We start from the raw sequence: 15,283 nt of genomic DNA, 5'->3' as shown, positions 1-15,283 counted from the left end.
GGGGACACGCGCCCCTGCGCGCGCACGGGCCGGCCGCCCGGGGGACACGCTGCTTCCAGGTGCCCCCACCCGCCGAAGCCCCGTGCTCGCTGGGTCCGCCCCGCCGGGCTGGAACATCCGCGTGAACGAGCCGGGCGCCGGCACGACCACGGGCGCGGGGGAGCTCGCGCCGCCCCGCGCCGGCACCGCCGGCCTCACCTGCGGCCACCTGCCCCGGTGGCGAGCCCAGCGCCCCGCTCCCGCCTTCGGGAAGATGCTCGAGCCCCTGCTCTCGCGGGATCTCGCGCGCCATCGAATCCCCGCGGGAATACCGCCCCGCGGGTCCGACCCGGGAACTCGGGGCGGGGCGGGGTCGGCCGCGGAGCGCGGGGCGGGGCCAGCCCGAGGAGGCGGGGCGAGAGCGCAGGCAGAGGGGCGGGGCTGCCGGGACCTGTTGATCGCAGGTGTCACCGCCCGGACAGGCCCCGAGGGTGTCGGCGTGTGCGCATGCTCCGTGCGCAGGGTCGCGCCGTGGGCGGCGGAGTCCGGCTGCCCGCGCTCCTGCTCCCCGCGCGCGTCGGGCCGGTGGCGGCGGTCGGCGTGTCAGCCCGGTGTCGGCGGCGCTGGGCCAGCGGGCGGGCGCCCTGAGCGAGAGGCAGGGCCGAGCCCAGGTAAGTGGCCGGAACGGGTCCCTGGATGGAGATCCAGCGACCTGCGACCCCGCGGGCCCGACTGGGACACCAGGCTCCAGCGCCGCGACTCTGTCCGCCCCCCACTCCCGGGCCGACGCGGGTGCCTGGCCGGGCCGGCGGGTCCGCGCTGACCGGGTCGCGGCGGGTGGCCCGGGACGACCTGAGTCCCCGGGGGCGCTCAGGGCGCGGATGCGGGCGCCTGCCGGCTGCCCCGGCCACGGCCCCGGCAGCTGCTTTTCCCGGGGTCCGCTGGGCTCTGCGGCCCTCCCGAGAGACGACAGGTGAGCGGTCCGGGAGAGCCCCGGGCCGGTGGTGCTGGGTGGCAGCAGCCACTTGCAAAGTTAATGTTTAGCTTCCAAACGGCCGCTGATGGGACATTTCCCAAGTATTTCAAACCGCGCCGGGAACAGGAAGTACCTGCGCAGGTGGCGCGGCAGGGCCCGGAGCCCGCAGCCTGAGCGCGTCCTGGGCTCTGGTCCCGCTACAAAGTTTCCTGCAGCCGCGGCGACGGAGCCGTGCAGAGCCTCCTGCAGGCTCGGCGTGCGCGCGGCGCCCGGGCCCGGCGCTGCTGATCTGGGGCGTGTGTGGGTGGTGGTTTTGCTTTTTTTGCAAGGAATGTTCAAGGCTGTTTTTTGAGGGATGTTTAACCGTAAACTTAGGAAGTTCTTTGTGATGCGGGGCTGGTTCGCTTTTAGTTCTGGTCTCTAATAAAAAAAAAAAAAAGCATTGCTGATTCTCAGTAGTTAAAAGGAGTAGCAAGTGCTTACACAAAATGAACTTTTGGCTCAATTGATATTTAACTTGTTAGTTTTATCAGTTTTATTTTCTCTTCTTTCAAGTTCCATGATGATGGTCTAGGCAAAGATCCTAAGTCCTGTTAAAGAGACATTAAACAAACAAAACTTATTTTGCAAAAGTACTTTGTGATTTATCTGCCATTGTCATAAGAATTCCAAATAGACTGATTCACTGTAGGTAGGAGTTAATTATAGCCTGAAAAATCATGATTTTTATTTTAGTTTTACATTTCAGAGGATTTTAAAATTAGCTGTTTGGACAATTTCATAAACCATGAAAGTTATTTATTTAAATTTGTTCACAAATTAAACTCACTGGTAAGTTATGTGTATTCTTTCCTACAGTGTTAAAAAAAATATATGCCTGAGAACAGACCTTTCTTTTTCCCTATTCCTGAAAAAATAATTTCATAAATGTATGTAGATGGTATATCATTCATGGAACTTGATACTAATAGAGAATCCATTAATATTGTTATTTTCTCTAGAAGATACAAAAAGTAGTTTTTGAAAAGAGCTATTTTAATGGGGCAGGGGAACCTTTTTTTTTTTTTTTTTACTTAGTTTACTCTTTTCCTAAAAAAAGAAAGAAAATCACAAAACTTATAATTTTAGTATGCACCATGATTCAAGATCTTTTAATATTATTTAGTGTCAAATAAATGTTTATTTTACACTGTGTGGTATCAAGAAGTACACTTTCGGAATCATATGGTTTAAAAGTTTGTTTTTGTTTTAGCAGGGCACAGAGTTAAATTATGAAAATTCTGATCTATTTTAGGGTGATATACACATTTAAAAGTCAAAATCAGAGTTACTTTGCATGCGGGAACTGTTAGAAGAAATTCACTTACCTACCATTCTACAGAAGACGTTGCTTTACCCCACAATTTTCCAAAAATATGTTTGAAGTCTAGTGTGAGGTGTAGATTAAGCTATCCTACAGAGACATTTAGTTACTAGAATACTTAGCAGATCTTGTTGTTTGACGGCTTTAACTATAAGGTGTTTCTCAATTATAGACCACAGAGACAGCCTGCAGCAAGGTAGCTTTACTGCATCTGCAAGTTTTTTTTTTTAATCCTCCCTTGGGGATATTTTTCTATTGATTTTCAAATAGAGTGGGAGGGAGGGAAAAAGAAACAAACATTGATGAGACGTGAATTGGTTGCCTCCTACACCACCAGGGATCAATCCAAAACCGAGGTAGGTGCCCTTGACTGGAATCAAACCTATGACTCTTTGGTCCCTGGGTCAATGCTCTAACCACTGAGCCAAACCAGCCAGGGCGCATCTGGAAGTGTTTTGAACTTGAAGTATGCTAGATATGCTAGGGCCCAAGGACTGTCTATCTAGCCTAGTATTGCTCAGGAGCTCTTGGAATAAGGGAGGAATGTGCTCATTTATGTCATCTTTGGAGAGCTAGCTAAAAATTAGTGATGATGTAAATGCTGAGTTAGTATATTATTATTAATGTTGTACCGATGCAATGATTTTAGAGAATTTTGCATTGCAGTATTTGCACATAGTAGGAGCAAGATGAATGCAACCTATAAAATTGTCAAAGGTTATTTCAACTTTATGTAAAATCCTAATCTTGGCAAGTTATTATGTATTTTATTTATTTTTTAAATCCTCACCCAAGGACACTCTTCCATTTTTTGTTCAGATAGTGTGGGAGGGAGAGGGAGGAAGAGAGAGAGAGAAACATCAACGCGAAAGGGACACATCGAGTGGCTGCCACCTGCACAACCCAACCAGGGCCGGGGACAAACTGCAACCGAGATACGTGCCTCCAGCGGGAACCGAACCCGGGTCTCTCCGGACCGCAGGCTGATGCTCTAACCGCTGAGCAAAGCCGGCCAGGGCTGTATTTTATTTTTAATACTAGGAATACTACATATATAGAATATTTAGGCAAAAAATATCTGTTCTTTTCCAAGTTAACCTGTATCTTTTATCATGAGTTCCTAAACTGGGCTCCATGATTAGAACTGGAGCCTGTGGTTAGAGCTGACTTCTAACAACCAGCGTTATTCCCAGGAGTCCTGAGACTTCATCAGGTGTCCAGAGGGGTCCGTGGCACACGCACAAATGCCAGAAACCATTGCATCCTATCGAAGAATTTTAGTTTTACATGGGTCACTTCAGAAAAGTGACTTTGTATATTCGTATTTGTAATTTATCAGAAAATAAAATGTTACACAGTATAAAGCATATTTGAATATCTTAGCCATGTTAATGAACAAAATCACTTATCTGAGTTGTCGTGGTATGTTTTAAATTAATTTGGAAATAATGACTTAGTCTTCTATTTCACAAATACAGACCTACAGAAAGCAGTTTGAAGAACTCCTTTTCCTTTGGAATTTGGAAGTTTTTTACTTGCCTTTTGTGCTTTTCCAAGTTAGTAAATTTATTCAGTAAACATCTTTTGACCTGTAGTTGTACACTAGGCATTAGGCATTCAAAAATCAGGAAGACAACATTAAAGTGCTCGTATACATGAGTTCTTCCTTTTCTAAGCCCCATCTCTGGCTATTGCCAAACCTCCCCCAACTGCACTGAGATTCTAAAGATAAAATAGTCTTTTTTCTTATGCTCTTGCCTGCGCAAGATGCTGCTTCTTCTCTTCCTATTCCCTTTTCTTTTAAATAGTTATTTATTTATTTAATTGATTTTAGAGAGAAAGGAAAGAAGAGGGGGAGATAGGAACAGCAATGAGAAACATGAATCAGCTGCCTCCTGCACGCCCCCTACTGGGGATCGATCTGAAACCTGAGCATGTGCCCTGACCGGGTTTGGGAAGCAGACCAGTGACCTCTTGGTACATGGGGCCATACTCAACCAACTGAGCCACACTGGCCGGCGGTATTCCCTTTTCAAGTCCCAGTGACCGCACCGCGCCTGGGAAGTACTTTCTGATCCAGCAAAGGACAGTGGAGCACGTGCTTTGGTTAAGGATTTACGCTGGGTCGTGTCTAGGGAGACAGAATAGCCAAGGCACCCGAAGATGATGACGTACACTGTCATCTAAAGCATCTGGAGAATACTCAACGGACCCCTCGGGATGGTAGTGCATACGGGCGGAGACTCAGACATGGTGACAGAAGGGCAAGGTGACATTTTAGCTGCTTTCATTATTTATTTATTTATTTATTTTTATCCTCACCCGAGGACATTTTTCCATTTTTTGTTCAGATAGAGCGGGAGGGAGAGAGAGGAAGAGAGAGAGAAACATCAGCATGAAAGGGACACATCGAGTGGCTGCCACCCGCACGACCGACCAGGGCTGGGGACAAACTGTAACTGAGGTACATGCCCTTAGCAGGAACCGAACCTGGGTCTCTCTGGACTGCAGGCCAGCGCTCTAACCACTGAGCAAACCGGCCAGGGCTGCTTTCATTATTTTTTTTTTTGGCTGGATGGATCATCATGTTATTTATGAATTTAAATTATTATTAAGGATGTCTGTATTTTTCTGAAAAGTTTTACGGACAGTTGTCCCCCCTTATCTGTGGTTTAGCTCTTACTATTTGAGTTATTTAGTCTGAAAATATTAAATGGAAAGTTCCAGACATAAACAGTCCAGAAGTTTTAATTGTGCACTGTACCTCGTGGCACGAAGACCTCTTGTGCTGTCCGTCGCTGTCCCCAGGTGACAGCTGCTCACTCGGGTCTCCACGCCAGGACACACCTCCCGGTCAGCCCCCCAGCCCCCTTGGGGGGCTCGCATCCCTGGTGTCAGGGCGCCAGTGGCGTGTTCCCCTCACCCGCCTGTGACTCAGTAACGGCCCCAAGCGCCAGAGTCGCGGTGGTGGTGCTCCGGACACGCGGAGAGAAGCTGCAAAGTGCTCCCTTTACGCGAAAGGCGAGTTTTCTTAGTAAAGAAAGAAAAGTATCGTATGCCGAGGTCACTAAGGTCTATGGTAAGAAGGGCTCTTCTATCTGCGAAATTGTGAAGAAGGAAAAAGGGGTGCTCGTTTGCTGGGGGGAGGACACAGCGACATGACTTTCTTACAGTGTATACTTTTTCTGTGTTATTATTGGTTGTCTCTTACTGTGTCTAATTTACAAACAAAACCTTCTCATAGGTATGTATGTACAGGAAAGAACATAGTATATACAGGGTTCGGCACCATCCGAGGTTTCAGGCGTCCACTCACTGGGGCGTTGGCACATACGTCCTGCAGAAGGGAGGCTACTGATGGGCTGAGTTTTTCTAAACTAAATCTTCTCTGTTGCTTCCATGACTGCTTCAGAGTTGCTGTCCGTGAGTTCCTGATGTGTTGCCTTACAGTGTTTGAACTCAGTTCTTCTCTTGTCCAGTCTGCACATGAATGTTTAAAGTATGGTGGTGAATCCACTCGAAATGAAGCATTCCCAGTTTCCGGAAGTTAGAGTTTCCACATGTCAATCTTCCTTAAAGGTAGTGTAGCGCTCTATCAATGAAATTGCTTATTTTCTACTACGAATGACTTATTAACAAATTTTAAAATTCAGAAATTGATACTTTATTGTGCAGTTTATCTGACCCCACTGAATCTGGATGAAGGCTCTAGGCAAGACTGACACATCAGCTTAAGGAAATGGAGAAAGATGGCGACATGGAATATAACATACCAAGTAATTCAGCTTTACTGGATTCCAATGTTTGTTTCTATCGTTAACGATCACTTTACGTCAAAGAGTGTTGTTGCTGTCACAATGAGCTTGCATTCCCTGGATGCCTGTGGCATGTGGGGTATTTATTAGGTGTCTTATCCACGGTTTATGATTCTTATAATAACTGTGAGCCTTTTATAAAGGCTGTGATTACAGATGAGGGGCTGCCATGCTTTTAACGACCGAGAAGTTGAGTGATGTGCTGTGTTGCTGGAGACTTTACTGAAGTGGAATGAGTTACTGTGGGAGGCCTGAGTCAGTGTGAGGGAGTGGATTCCGGCCTTGTCAAGAGCCAGGGCAGCCCCCAGACTACGTGGGCTGCTTCTAGACTTCTCAGCCTGCACGGTCCACGCCTGCCCCTCTCGTGGCGGCCCTGTCCGTGTTTAGGCGGGCAGGCTGTTCGGACCCTCGAAGACTGTTCCTCCCAGATGGAACTGCTGTAGGCCTGAGATCCTCCTGCCTCCCATCAGTCTGGTTCTGACCCTGACCTCGCTGCCCGACGGTAGGGAATGGCCCTGGACCCTGGTGCCCGGGTTGTCTTTGGTAGGAACACTGACCTTAGAGGGTTTGTTGATCGAGGTTTCACTTTATTTCTTGGGTTTTCATTCAGTAAGAAAGAGGAGTCAAAGATGATACCAGGGTGTTTGCTCTGAGCACCTGGACGACGAAGTCACGTCAGCCGAGAGCGAAGGTCAGCCAGGCAGGAGCCTGGTCTGGGCCGTCAGGCAGGGAAGGTCCGGTCGCCCGCTTGGGCATCGTGCTCTTCTGGAGGCCACGTCTTGAAGCCAGTGGCCTCTAATGCTCATGCTCCGTGTTCTGGGGACATCCCTGTGAGCGTCTCAAGTTACCTGGGAAACTAGTATGTAGGGAAAAGCCACAGCAGAGTTCTCTGTTACACACAAAAAATTGAGCAAAAAAGTGCATAACTTTGAAAATTACTTGAAACTTGCTGTATTGTTGGTGGTGGTAGAGTATTTCCTTATCACTTTAATCTTATTTTCTGTGTTTGTTTTATAAATTTTCTAATACAGTCTTCAGTTCCTCCATATGTAGTGACAGTGGTTTTGTGTATCAAAGGACATCTATTCTTCAATTAATATCTTCCTTACTATATAGTCCTTTACATATATCATTTTTGTTTTAATTTTATATTTATGTCTTTATACACTCATAACTTAGGGGCTGCATAAATGTGATTAGTATACATCCTGTAGGGGTTTTTAGTACAGGTATTTTCCACTTTTATCTTACAGCTTGGCTGTCCTTCCCCATTTCAATGAGACACATACATGCTGCTCCTTGCTCAGAGGCTCATAGAAAGTATATGTTTTTTATTGTTTTTGTTTTTTAGAGAGAGAGGAAGTGAGAGATAGAAACATCAACATGCGAGAGAAACATCAATTGTCTGCCTCCTGCATGCCCCCTACTGGGGATCAAGTCCGCAACCTGGGCATGTGCCCTGGCTGGGAATCCAGCTGGGACCTCTCAGTGCATGGGACAAGGCTCAATCCACTGAGCCACACCAGCCAGGTGAAAGCATCTATATATTCACACACATATTATTTTACCAAAACAGGATCATGTTACATTTGTGCATTTTGCCTTTGTCACTGAAAAACTCCCTGTCATGTTAATGATGTCCCTGTTTATGGACATTGATGCTGTTTTTTCTCCTTATCTACTACACTTACCTAATATATTTCAACAAAGTACTTTTATTTTAGGGGCATAGATTGCCAATATTGGCGTTTTGGTTCCTTTTTTAAAGATTGAAGTGTGCTTCTTTTATATTTTAATAGTTGTTGCCAGATTGATACAATATAGCCACAAAGGTATTATAGTGTAGTTATATTTTTTATTAGTTAACAATAAAGCAAAATACCTGTTTCCATTTATCCCCTCTAAGGATGTTACTTTTAAGTTTTGCCAGCCTGATAGAAACAAAGTAGCTCTTAATGACAGTGTTGTAAGCCTTCTGTGTTGGGGTGTCCCAGATCTCTCCCACTCTGGTTCTGCTGATGGTCTGGGAGAATGGAGCAGTCACGTATTGTTGGACGCTCTGCATGCTGGATTACAGAGGAGGAACACAGAGCAGAGTCAGCAAACATAGCAGGACCAAGAGGTGACGACTGGCGGAAATCAGGCACAAGCTTCCAGGAGTTTCCTCCCAGGGGAGTCACTTGGGATCACTCTCTCCTCCAGAAAGGCATAGTGCTGAATGACACGTAAAATGTTGTCAACCAGGAAGCTCATTAGAGGCTCATGCTTTTATTGGTGGTCACATAGGCACCCTCTGTCGAGGACAGATCAGAACTCCGGATTTCCGGAAGGAAGCCAGGTGTCTAGGAGAAGCCACACTGTGGCATAGTATGGGCAGTGATCAACTTTGCCAGGTACTGTGGTGGGAATCCTCCCAGCATCCTAAGCCCCCAGAGGCTAAAACCTTGAAAGCAGGCTTTTCCAAGGAGAGAGAACTGGAGCCTGCTGTGTGGTCTTGTCTTCTTAAAAAGCAACTTTAGTCCGGCTGGTGTGGCCCAGTGGTTGAGCGTCGATCCATGCACTAAGAGGTTGCTGGTTCGATTCCCGGTCAGGACACATGCCCAGGTTGTGGGCCTGATCCCCAGTGGGGGCAATGCAAGAGGCGGCCAGTCGATGTTCTCTCTCATCAATGTTTCTCTCTCTCTCTGCCTTTTCCTCTCTATCTAAAATCAATAAAGGAAAAAAATTAAAATTAAGAAAAACATCTTTATTGAAATATACTTTATATACTATACAATTCACTCGTTTAAAGGTATGAAATTCAGTGGATTTTAGTATATTCACAGACATGTACATTCATTACCACAATTTCAGAACATTTTCATCTCTTCAAAAAAGAATCACTGTACCCTTCAGCTGTCGTCCCTTGCCCCCCCTCTCTGAAGCCCCCACTTTTCCATGTAAGCAACTACTAATATAGTATATGTCTAGATTTCTCTATTCTGGACATTTTGCATGAATGGAACCATGTAAAATGTGGTCTGTTGTGACTTGATTCTTTCACAAAGCAAAATGTTTTTCTTGTTCATCTGTGTTGTTCATCCATAAGCACTTCATTCCTTTTCATGGCTGAGTAATATTCCATTGTATGAATACACACGGTCTGTGTCTGTCTCTGTCTCCTTGCTTGGTTTCAGTTTCCATCCAACATCCCCAAATCATATTTGGATTTTGAGTTATCGTGTTTGTGCGTCTCTGAGTTTTTCAGACTTTAATTTGGAAAAATAATCATTTCTGAAAGTATTTCCTCAATTCACTTTTTCCTCTTTCTTTCAGGGAGCCCTTTAGATGGATATTGACACTTTATGTTCCATCCGTGTCTCTCAGTCCCTTTGCTATTTGAAAACGTTTGCACTGTCCACTCCTTATTCCTTTGTGATGCTTTGTAGGACCTGAATTCACTGCTCTGTAATATTATGGTCCCTTCTATTCCTTTTGCTAGTTAGCTCCTCTTTTTAAAAATCTCAGTTGTGTTAAAAAAAAAAAAAAAAAAAAAGCCTCATACTGACTTGAGGGTGCTCACTGTGTACCTCAACTGCGGTCCCTTGGCCTGTTCTTTCTGCTGCCTACGGGCGGCTCGGTGGCCACCCCGCCCCATCACATTGTGCATTCTCGCTGGCTACCTCCTGTTCACACAGCGCATGCTCGCTGGCTACGTCCTGTTCACACAGCGCATGCTCGGTGACTACTTCCTGTTCACACAGCGCATGGTTGGTGGCTACTGCCTGTTCACACTGCGCATGCTCATTGGCTACCTCCTCGTCACACTGCGCATGTATTGCACATGCCTGGTTGTCTTTTTCCTGGGCGTGCCGAGGTGTAAGCCAATAATGTTTGCACGAGAAGGAGAAAGCACAGGCCGTGCTGGGGTGTTTCTTCGGGTGGTCTCAGGGAGTCGAGGTGGGGCAGTACGGGCTGGATTTGGAGTGGTGCAGCTGGGTTTGGTTCCCAGTAGAACCTCAGTGGGCACGCCCGGAGGCCTGGTCTTCCCAGGTGCCTGGTCCTCTGCTCTTCCTGGAGCAGGGGAGGCAGAGCGCGCAGGGCCTGGCAGCACCTGTGCCGTCCCGCTTCCCGAGCTGGCTGTGCTGAGGCCGCCTGGTGCTGTGCTCTCCTGACCCGCCCCTTGGCATCAGGGCAGGGATGCTCTGCCAGGGGCGCCCCGAGCGGTGCAAAGTCATAGCCGGAAAGAGCGCCCCGGTCTGTAGCGCCGGGCCCTCTCTCTGTCCTGGCTGCTGTTCCTTCCCTCTGGAAGCCAGTGCCCTTCGCTGTCCGAGGTTGTCCTGTCTCATTAGGCTGCCTGTTGCTTTGGTGTGGCTGCAGGTCTGCGCCGGAGGGGACCAAGGCACAGAGTCCTGGACATCTTGCGCAGGAAGGGAAGCGTCATGCCGGCTGTCTGAAGTGCCTGTTGAGTGTCCCTCACCAGCATGCCCATTGAGGTGGGGTTGTTGCTCACACCTGAGCACAGTCCAGGTACAGACCCGGTGCCCAGCGAAGGACTGTTAGGAGAACGTCAGTTCAGGAGGGTTTCTCCATGACAAATACAGAGTTCCCTGAATGGTGTCAAGTCATGGTTACATCGGTTCAACACTTAATTTGTATGAAAGGTTTCGGAATCATTTAGATCCCTTTAGAGGAGGTTGCAACCCATAGAGTTAAAATAAAAAGGAGGAAACCACTAACATAATATAGTGTTTTATAATCTGTGAAATATTAAGCCAGTGGCGATCAGGGCTGGTGTTGCTGCCCCTTGTTGTAGACGAGAAGCTGTGAGTGACGGATGACAGGACTGGGGACAGAGGTCTCCTGACTTCATCTTTTAGAGACTGATGCTGTTCACTCTCTCCCTCAGAGCATCACTACCTGAGTGAGCATGGTGTTGGTGGCAGCGACCTGACCTGTGCCGTCTGTGTCCCGATTTTTTGTGCAAATGAGAGACAGTGATGTTCACCCGGAGTGTAAAGCCGTGGTCCTTCCAAAGGGCTTTGAAGCCCATGCTCCCTGTTCACCTCCTCTCCTGTTTGTTCATATTTCCCGGCCACACTGGGCCACCCAGGCTTCTTATGTTCTTCCAACATGCCAAGCAGGCCGTTCCCTGTGGGAGCGAGGCCTTCTCCAAGGTGGCCTCTCCTCTCTTCAAATCCAGGCTCAGTGGTAACCTCAGTGACTCCTATTTGAAAGTGCGGACATCTCATGTGATACGCTTGACTCTGGAAAAACGCGAGGGCAAAGGGTGCCAGCCCCCTGCCTGAAGTAAACAATCCTGTATAGCTTCTTGACTCCCCCCAAAGCTAATTACAGCCCCTCAGCTCCCTTGGGGGATTGGTTCCAGAGCGCCCACAGACACCACCATCTGCAGATGCTCCAGTTCCTCCTACACAGTGGAGTCTACAGTGTACAGCTGACCCTCCGCAGTCACCTTCCTAACTGCGGATCAGAAATACTGGGTTTGAGCCATGTTCGGAATCTGCGGGTGCAAAACCCAGGGGTACAGAGGGCCGACCATACATTTGTTGAAAAAATATCCAACTATACGTGGACCTGCCCAGTTCAAACCAAGTAGCTCAAAGGTCAATTGTATTCCCTTCCGTTCCTTTCTTTTCACTGTTTTCCGTGAGTGCCCAGCACAAGACTCTTCTAGTCCACGCTGCAGCTTACTGTTCATTGTGTTATTGCCTGCCTCTCGTTATAACATTAGGCCAGGGCCTGGCTTGGTGCACGTCTCAATAAATGTTGAATGAATGAATGAACGCAGGAAGGAAATTCAGTTGTTTAAACAAATCAAGTAATACTTTATTGTTCTTAATTAAGAAATTGGATATTTAAAGTCCTTTTAGCCAGGAGCCTGTATTTGTAAATGATGGGAAAATTTAATTAACTACAATTTGCTTATCAGTTAAGGTTTCTTCTGAGTTTTAATGTATATCAATTTACATAAAATCTACTGACCTTGGAAAATGATGTGATTCTGTGCAGGATATGCAACAATAGAGGTCTCTGTACATGCATTTATTTTAATAACACTGTTTAGTGTTGACAGCAAAGTTAGTATTCTTCCAAGTACTACCTGAAATCTAATTTAATTCTAGTTTTCTTTAGAATATTTTTTTTATGAAACTGTTATATGACCATTGAAATCTCAAAATAGGTAGTGATTTTTTTGTTTGTTTTGTTTTCACATTTAAATTTTATTTGACAGTGTTTGGGAACTATAACCTGTTTGCTTTACTTTAAAAGCTGAAAATTCTTATTTAAAAAAAATTTTTTTTAAATAATTTTTCTTTATTGATTTTAGAGACAGAGGAAGGGAGAGGGAGAAAGAGAGAGAAACATCAGTGAGAGAACATTGATTAGCCACCTCCTGCATGTGCCCTGACCGGAAATCAAACTGGCAACCTCTTGGTGCATGGGTCGACGCTCAACCACTGAGCCACACCGGCTGGGCTGAAAATTCTTATTTTATAATCACTTTATTTGTTTTAAAATGATGTAGCATGGTAACACCTACAGAAGTATTTTGAAAAGCAGCACTATTTTATGCTGGGTATTGTGCAGATTTTACCCCCTTAACAAGTGGAACCAAATAACCGCAGCTACTTATTTGTCGTCAATGTGCAAAAATATTGTATTTTTTATTTTTTAATTATAGCTGATGTACAATATTATATTAGTTTCAGATGTACAACATAGTGATCTGACATTTATGTACCTTACAAGTGATCATGTTAAGTCTAGTAACCATCTGCCACCGAATAAGTTACTACACTATTATTGATTATATTTCCTATGCTGTATGTCACTCCTAGGACTTACTTTTTAGCTGAAAGTTTGTGCCTCTCAATCCCTTCACCTTTCTCACACATTCCCCACTCCCTCACCACAGGCAGCCATCGAGTTGTTTTCTGCAGTGTTTGATGTCACATTGATATTTACATATTTTTAATGACAGACCATGTTTTTATTTTCATATTTTAGAGCATTAGTTCTAATCCTTTTATGATTATATATTCAACATTTTATTTTTCTTTATTGATTTTAGAGAAAGAGGAAGGGAGAGGGAGAGAGATAGAAACATCGATGAGAGAACATCGATTGGCTGCCTCCTGCATGCCCCCCACTGGGGATCTGGCACACAACCTGGGCATGTGCCCTGACCGGGGATCGAACCGGCAGCCTCTTAGTGCAGGGTCGATACTCAGCCACTGAGCCACACCAGCCAGGCTGTATTCAACATTTAAATATATACTCAATATTTGTGGTGAAATAGTGAAGTTTTCTTGATAGGCCTTTACCTTTATGTAAACCTTTTTTGTTGTCGTTGTAGAGTTGCTTTGAGGTCACGTGGAGATGAAGTATGGAGTCGCCTTTGATAACTTCACCTGAGAAAGAGAGAAATGCAAAGGTCATAAGGAAAACCAGTGACCAAAGAAATCATGCTGGAAGTTAGCGCTACACCTTCTTCGGACCATCAAGACAACGGCTTGTGCTGTAAAGAAAATGATTTGTTTGTCAACATTATTTTTTTTATCAGTTTAAAAAAATCTTTTTTTTAAGCTACATAAATCTCTCTTAAAATTCAACACATATAAAAACCTGTAAGGCCTTGTTTAAAACAGCCTTCCCTTTTAGTTTTCAGACGTACTGTTTCTGTACCCTGTTTTTACTGGACAAAGTCCTCAAAATCGACAGCACCAGGGCAGAGATGGACTGGGAAGCGTGCGTCATTGTAACAGACTGCAGGGGATCCACGTGGACCGTTCACGATGTCATCTCTGTGATCAGAAACGCCACATAAGAGTATAATTCTCAGCTTTAATGCCAACAGAGTTGCTTGGAAATGGCATGGGTGAAGTTCCTACGGAAGCCCGGCGGCAACCTGGGGAAAGTGTACCAGCCTGGGAGCATGCTGTCGCTGGCCCCCACCGTGGGCTTGTTCAACGAGCCCGGGCAGAACAGCTGCTTCCTGAACAGCGCGGTGCAGGTGAGGCCGACTCCTCCTCCTCCTCTGCTGTGAGCCTGCCTTTCTGAGCTGCTCTGGTTAATGTTTCTTTAACTTGTACATCGAGACTAGCGTTGTTATTGACTGCAGTGTCTTTTTTTTTTTTCCGTCCTCACCCTAGGATATATATATATATATATATATATATATTTTTTTTTTTTTTTTTTCATTTATCTTCAGACAGAGTGGGAGGGAGAGAGGAAAGAAGAGAGAGACACCGACTGGCTGCCTCCTGCTTGACCCCAACTGGGGCCAGGGACGAATTGCAACCGAGGTACGTGCCCTTGGCCGGAGTTGAACCCGGGACTCTTTGGTCTGCAGGTCGATGCTGTAACTGCTGAGCCACAATGGCCAGGGCTGCAATGTCTTTTTATTATCACTTCTAATGGTGGCAAACATATTTTGGCTAGGCATTCTGGTTATTATAACAAATGGGATTTTTTTCACTAAACTATGTATTACTATGATATAAAAATAATTTATAATATCAGTTAGTAAATTAAGAATGTTTCTAGAATACATAAAATTTATTTTGAACCAGCTAATCTAAGCCCCTCTCCCTCCTGCACATAAACATATTTAAAAAGAAATTCAGTAGAATCCCCATAAATAGCAGAAAGAGAAGCAAGGTGTTCAGGTCGAAAGGAGAATGCGGGTTTCAATACCAGTTCTCCAGCTTCCTCACCCCTCACTGTGGCCTTGACTCACTTCTGTGGACTCAGAACGGGGACACCGCTGTTTTGTTTTTTTAAATTGAAGGTTGATCCATTTTGCTTGGGTTCTTATAGAAATTCTCATAATTAACAAGTATGTGTTTACCCGCTTTTCTGTCTTAGATAAATGTCCTTTCTTACGTATAGCACAGTTCTGTTCACCAGTGGCAGATTTTCCCGATCCTGTACGAGGAGGACTCAGAATATTGGGATATCAGTCTGCTGACCCTAGAATATCCCTTAGAAGAATTTATTTAAAATAAACCCTTTTTTTCATATATCTTCCAAAGCTATTTTTCCTCCTGAAAACTGGAGTAGAAAGATAAGTATTGGTTAATTAACTCCTTTGGTAAAGGAACACATCTAGAATGCTTAGACATCTGAGGGAGGACCCATGTGGAC

General features: G+C 45.7%; 1 protein-coding gene across 3 annotated transcripts in view; it reads left to right on the top strand.

Moving 5' to 3' along the window:
- Positions 1-606: 606 nt before the first annotated feature.
- Positions 607-15,283, top strand: part of USP53 (ubiquitin specific peptidase 53) — a 48,110-nt gene continuing 33,433 nt past the window's right edge. For 2 of the 3 annotated variants that reach the window (XM_036241429.1, XM_036241430.1), the window contains exons 1-2: positions 5,851-6,094; positions 13,494-14,150. In XM_036241429.1, the coding sequence (XP_036097322.1) occupies positions 14,007-14,150 (144 nt within the window). In that variant the 5' untranslated portion in view covers positions 5,851-6,094; positions 13,494-14,006. Of the gene's footprint in view, positions 651-5,850; positions 6,095-13,493; positions 14,151-15,283 lie in introns of those variants that run through there. The other variant, XM_036241428.1, reaches the window with a different exon arrangement.

The sequence above is a fragment of the Molossus molossus genome, unplaced genomic scaffold (genome assembly GCF_014108415.1).
Source record: "Molossus molossus isolate mMolMol1 unplaced genomic scaffold, mMolMol1.p scaffold_m16_p_4, whole genome shotgun sequence".
NCBI lineage: Eukaryota > Metazoa > Chordata > Mammalia > Chiroptera > Molossidae > Molossus > Molossus molossus.
Note: the sequence above shows the minus strand (reverse complement) of the source record. Positions and strands in the feature narration are given on the sequence as shown.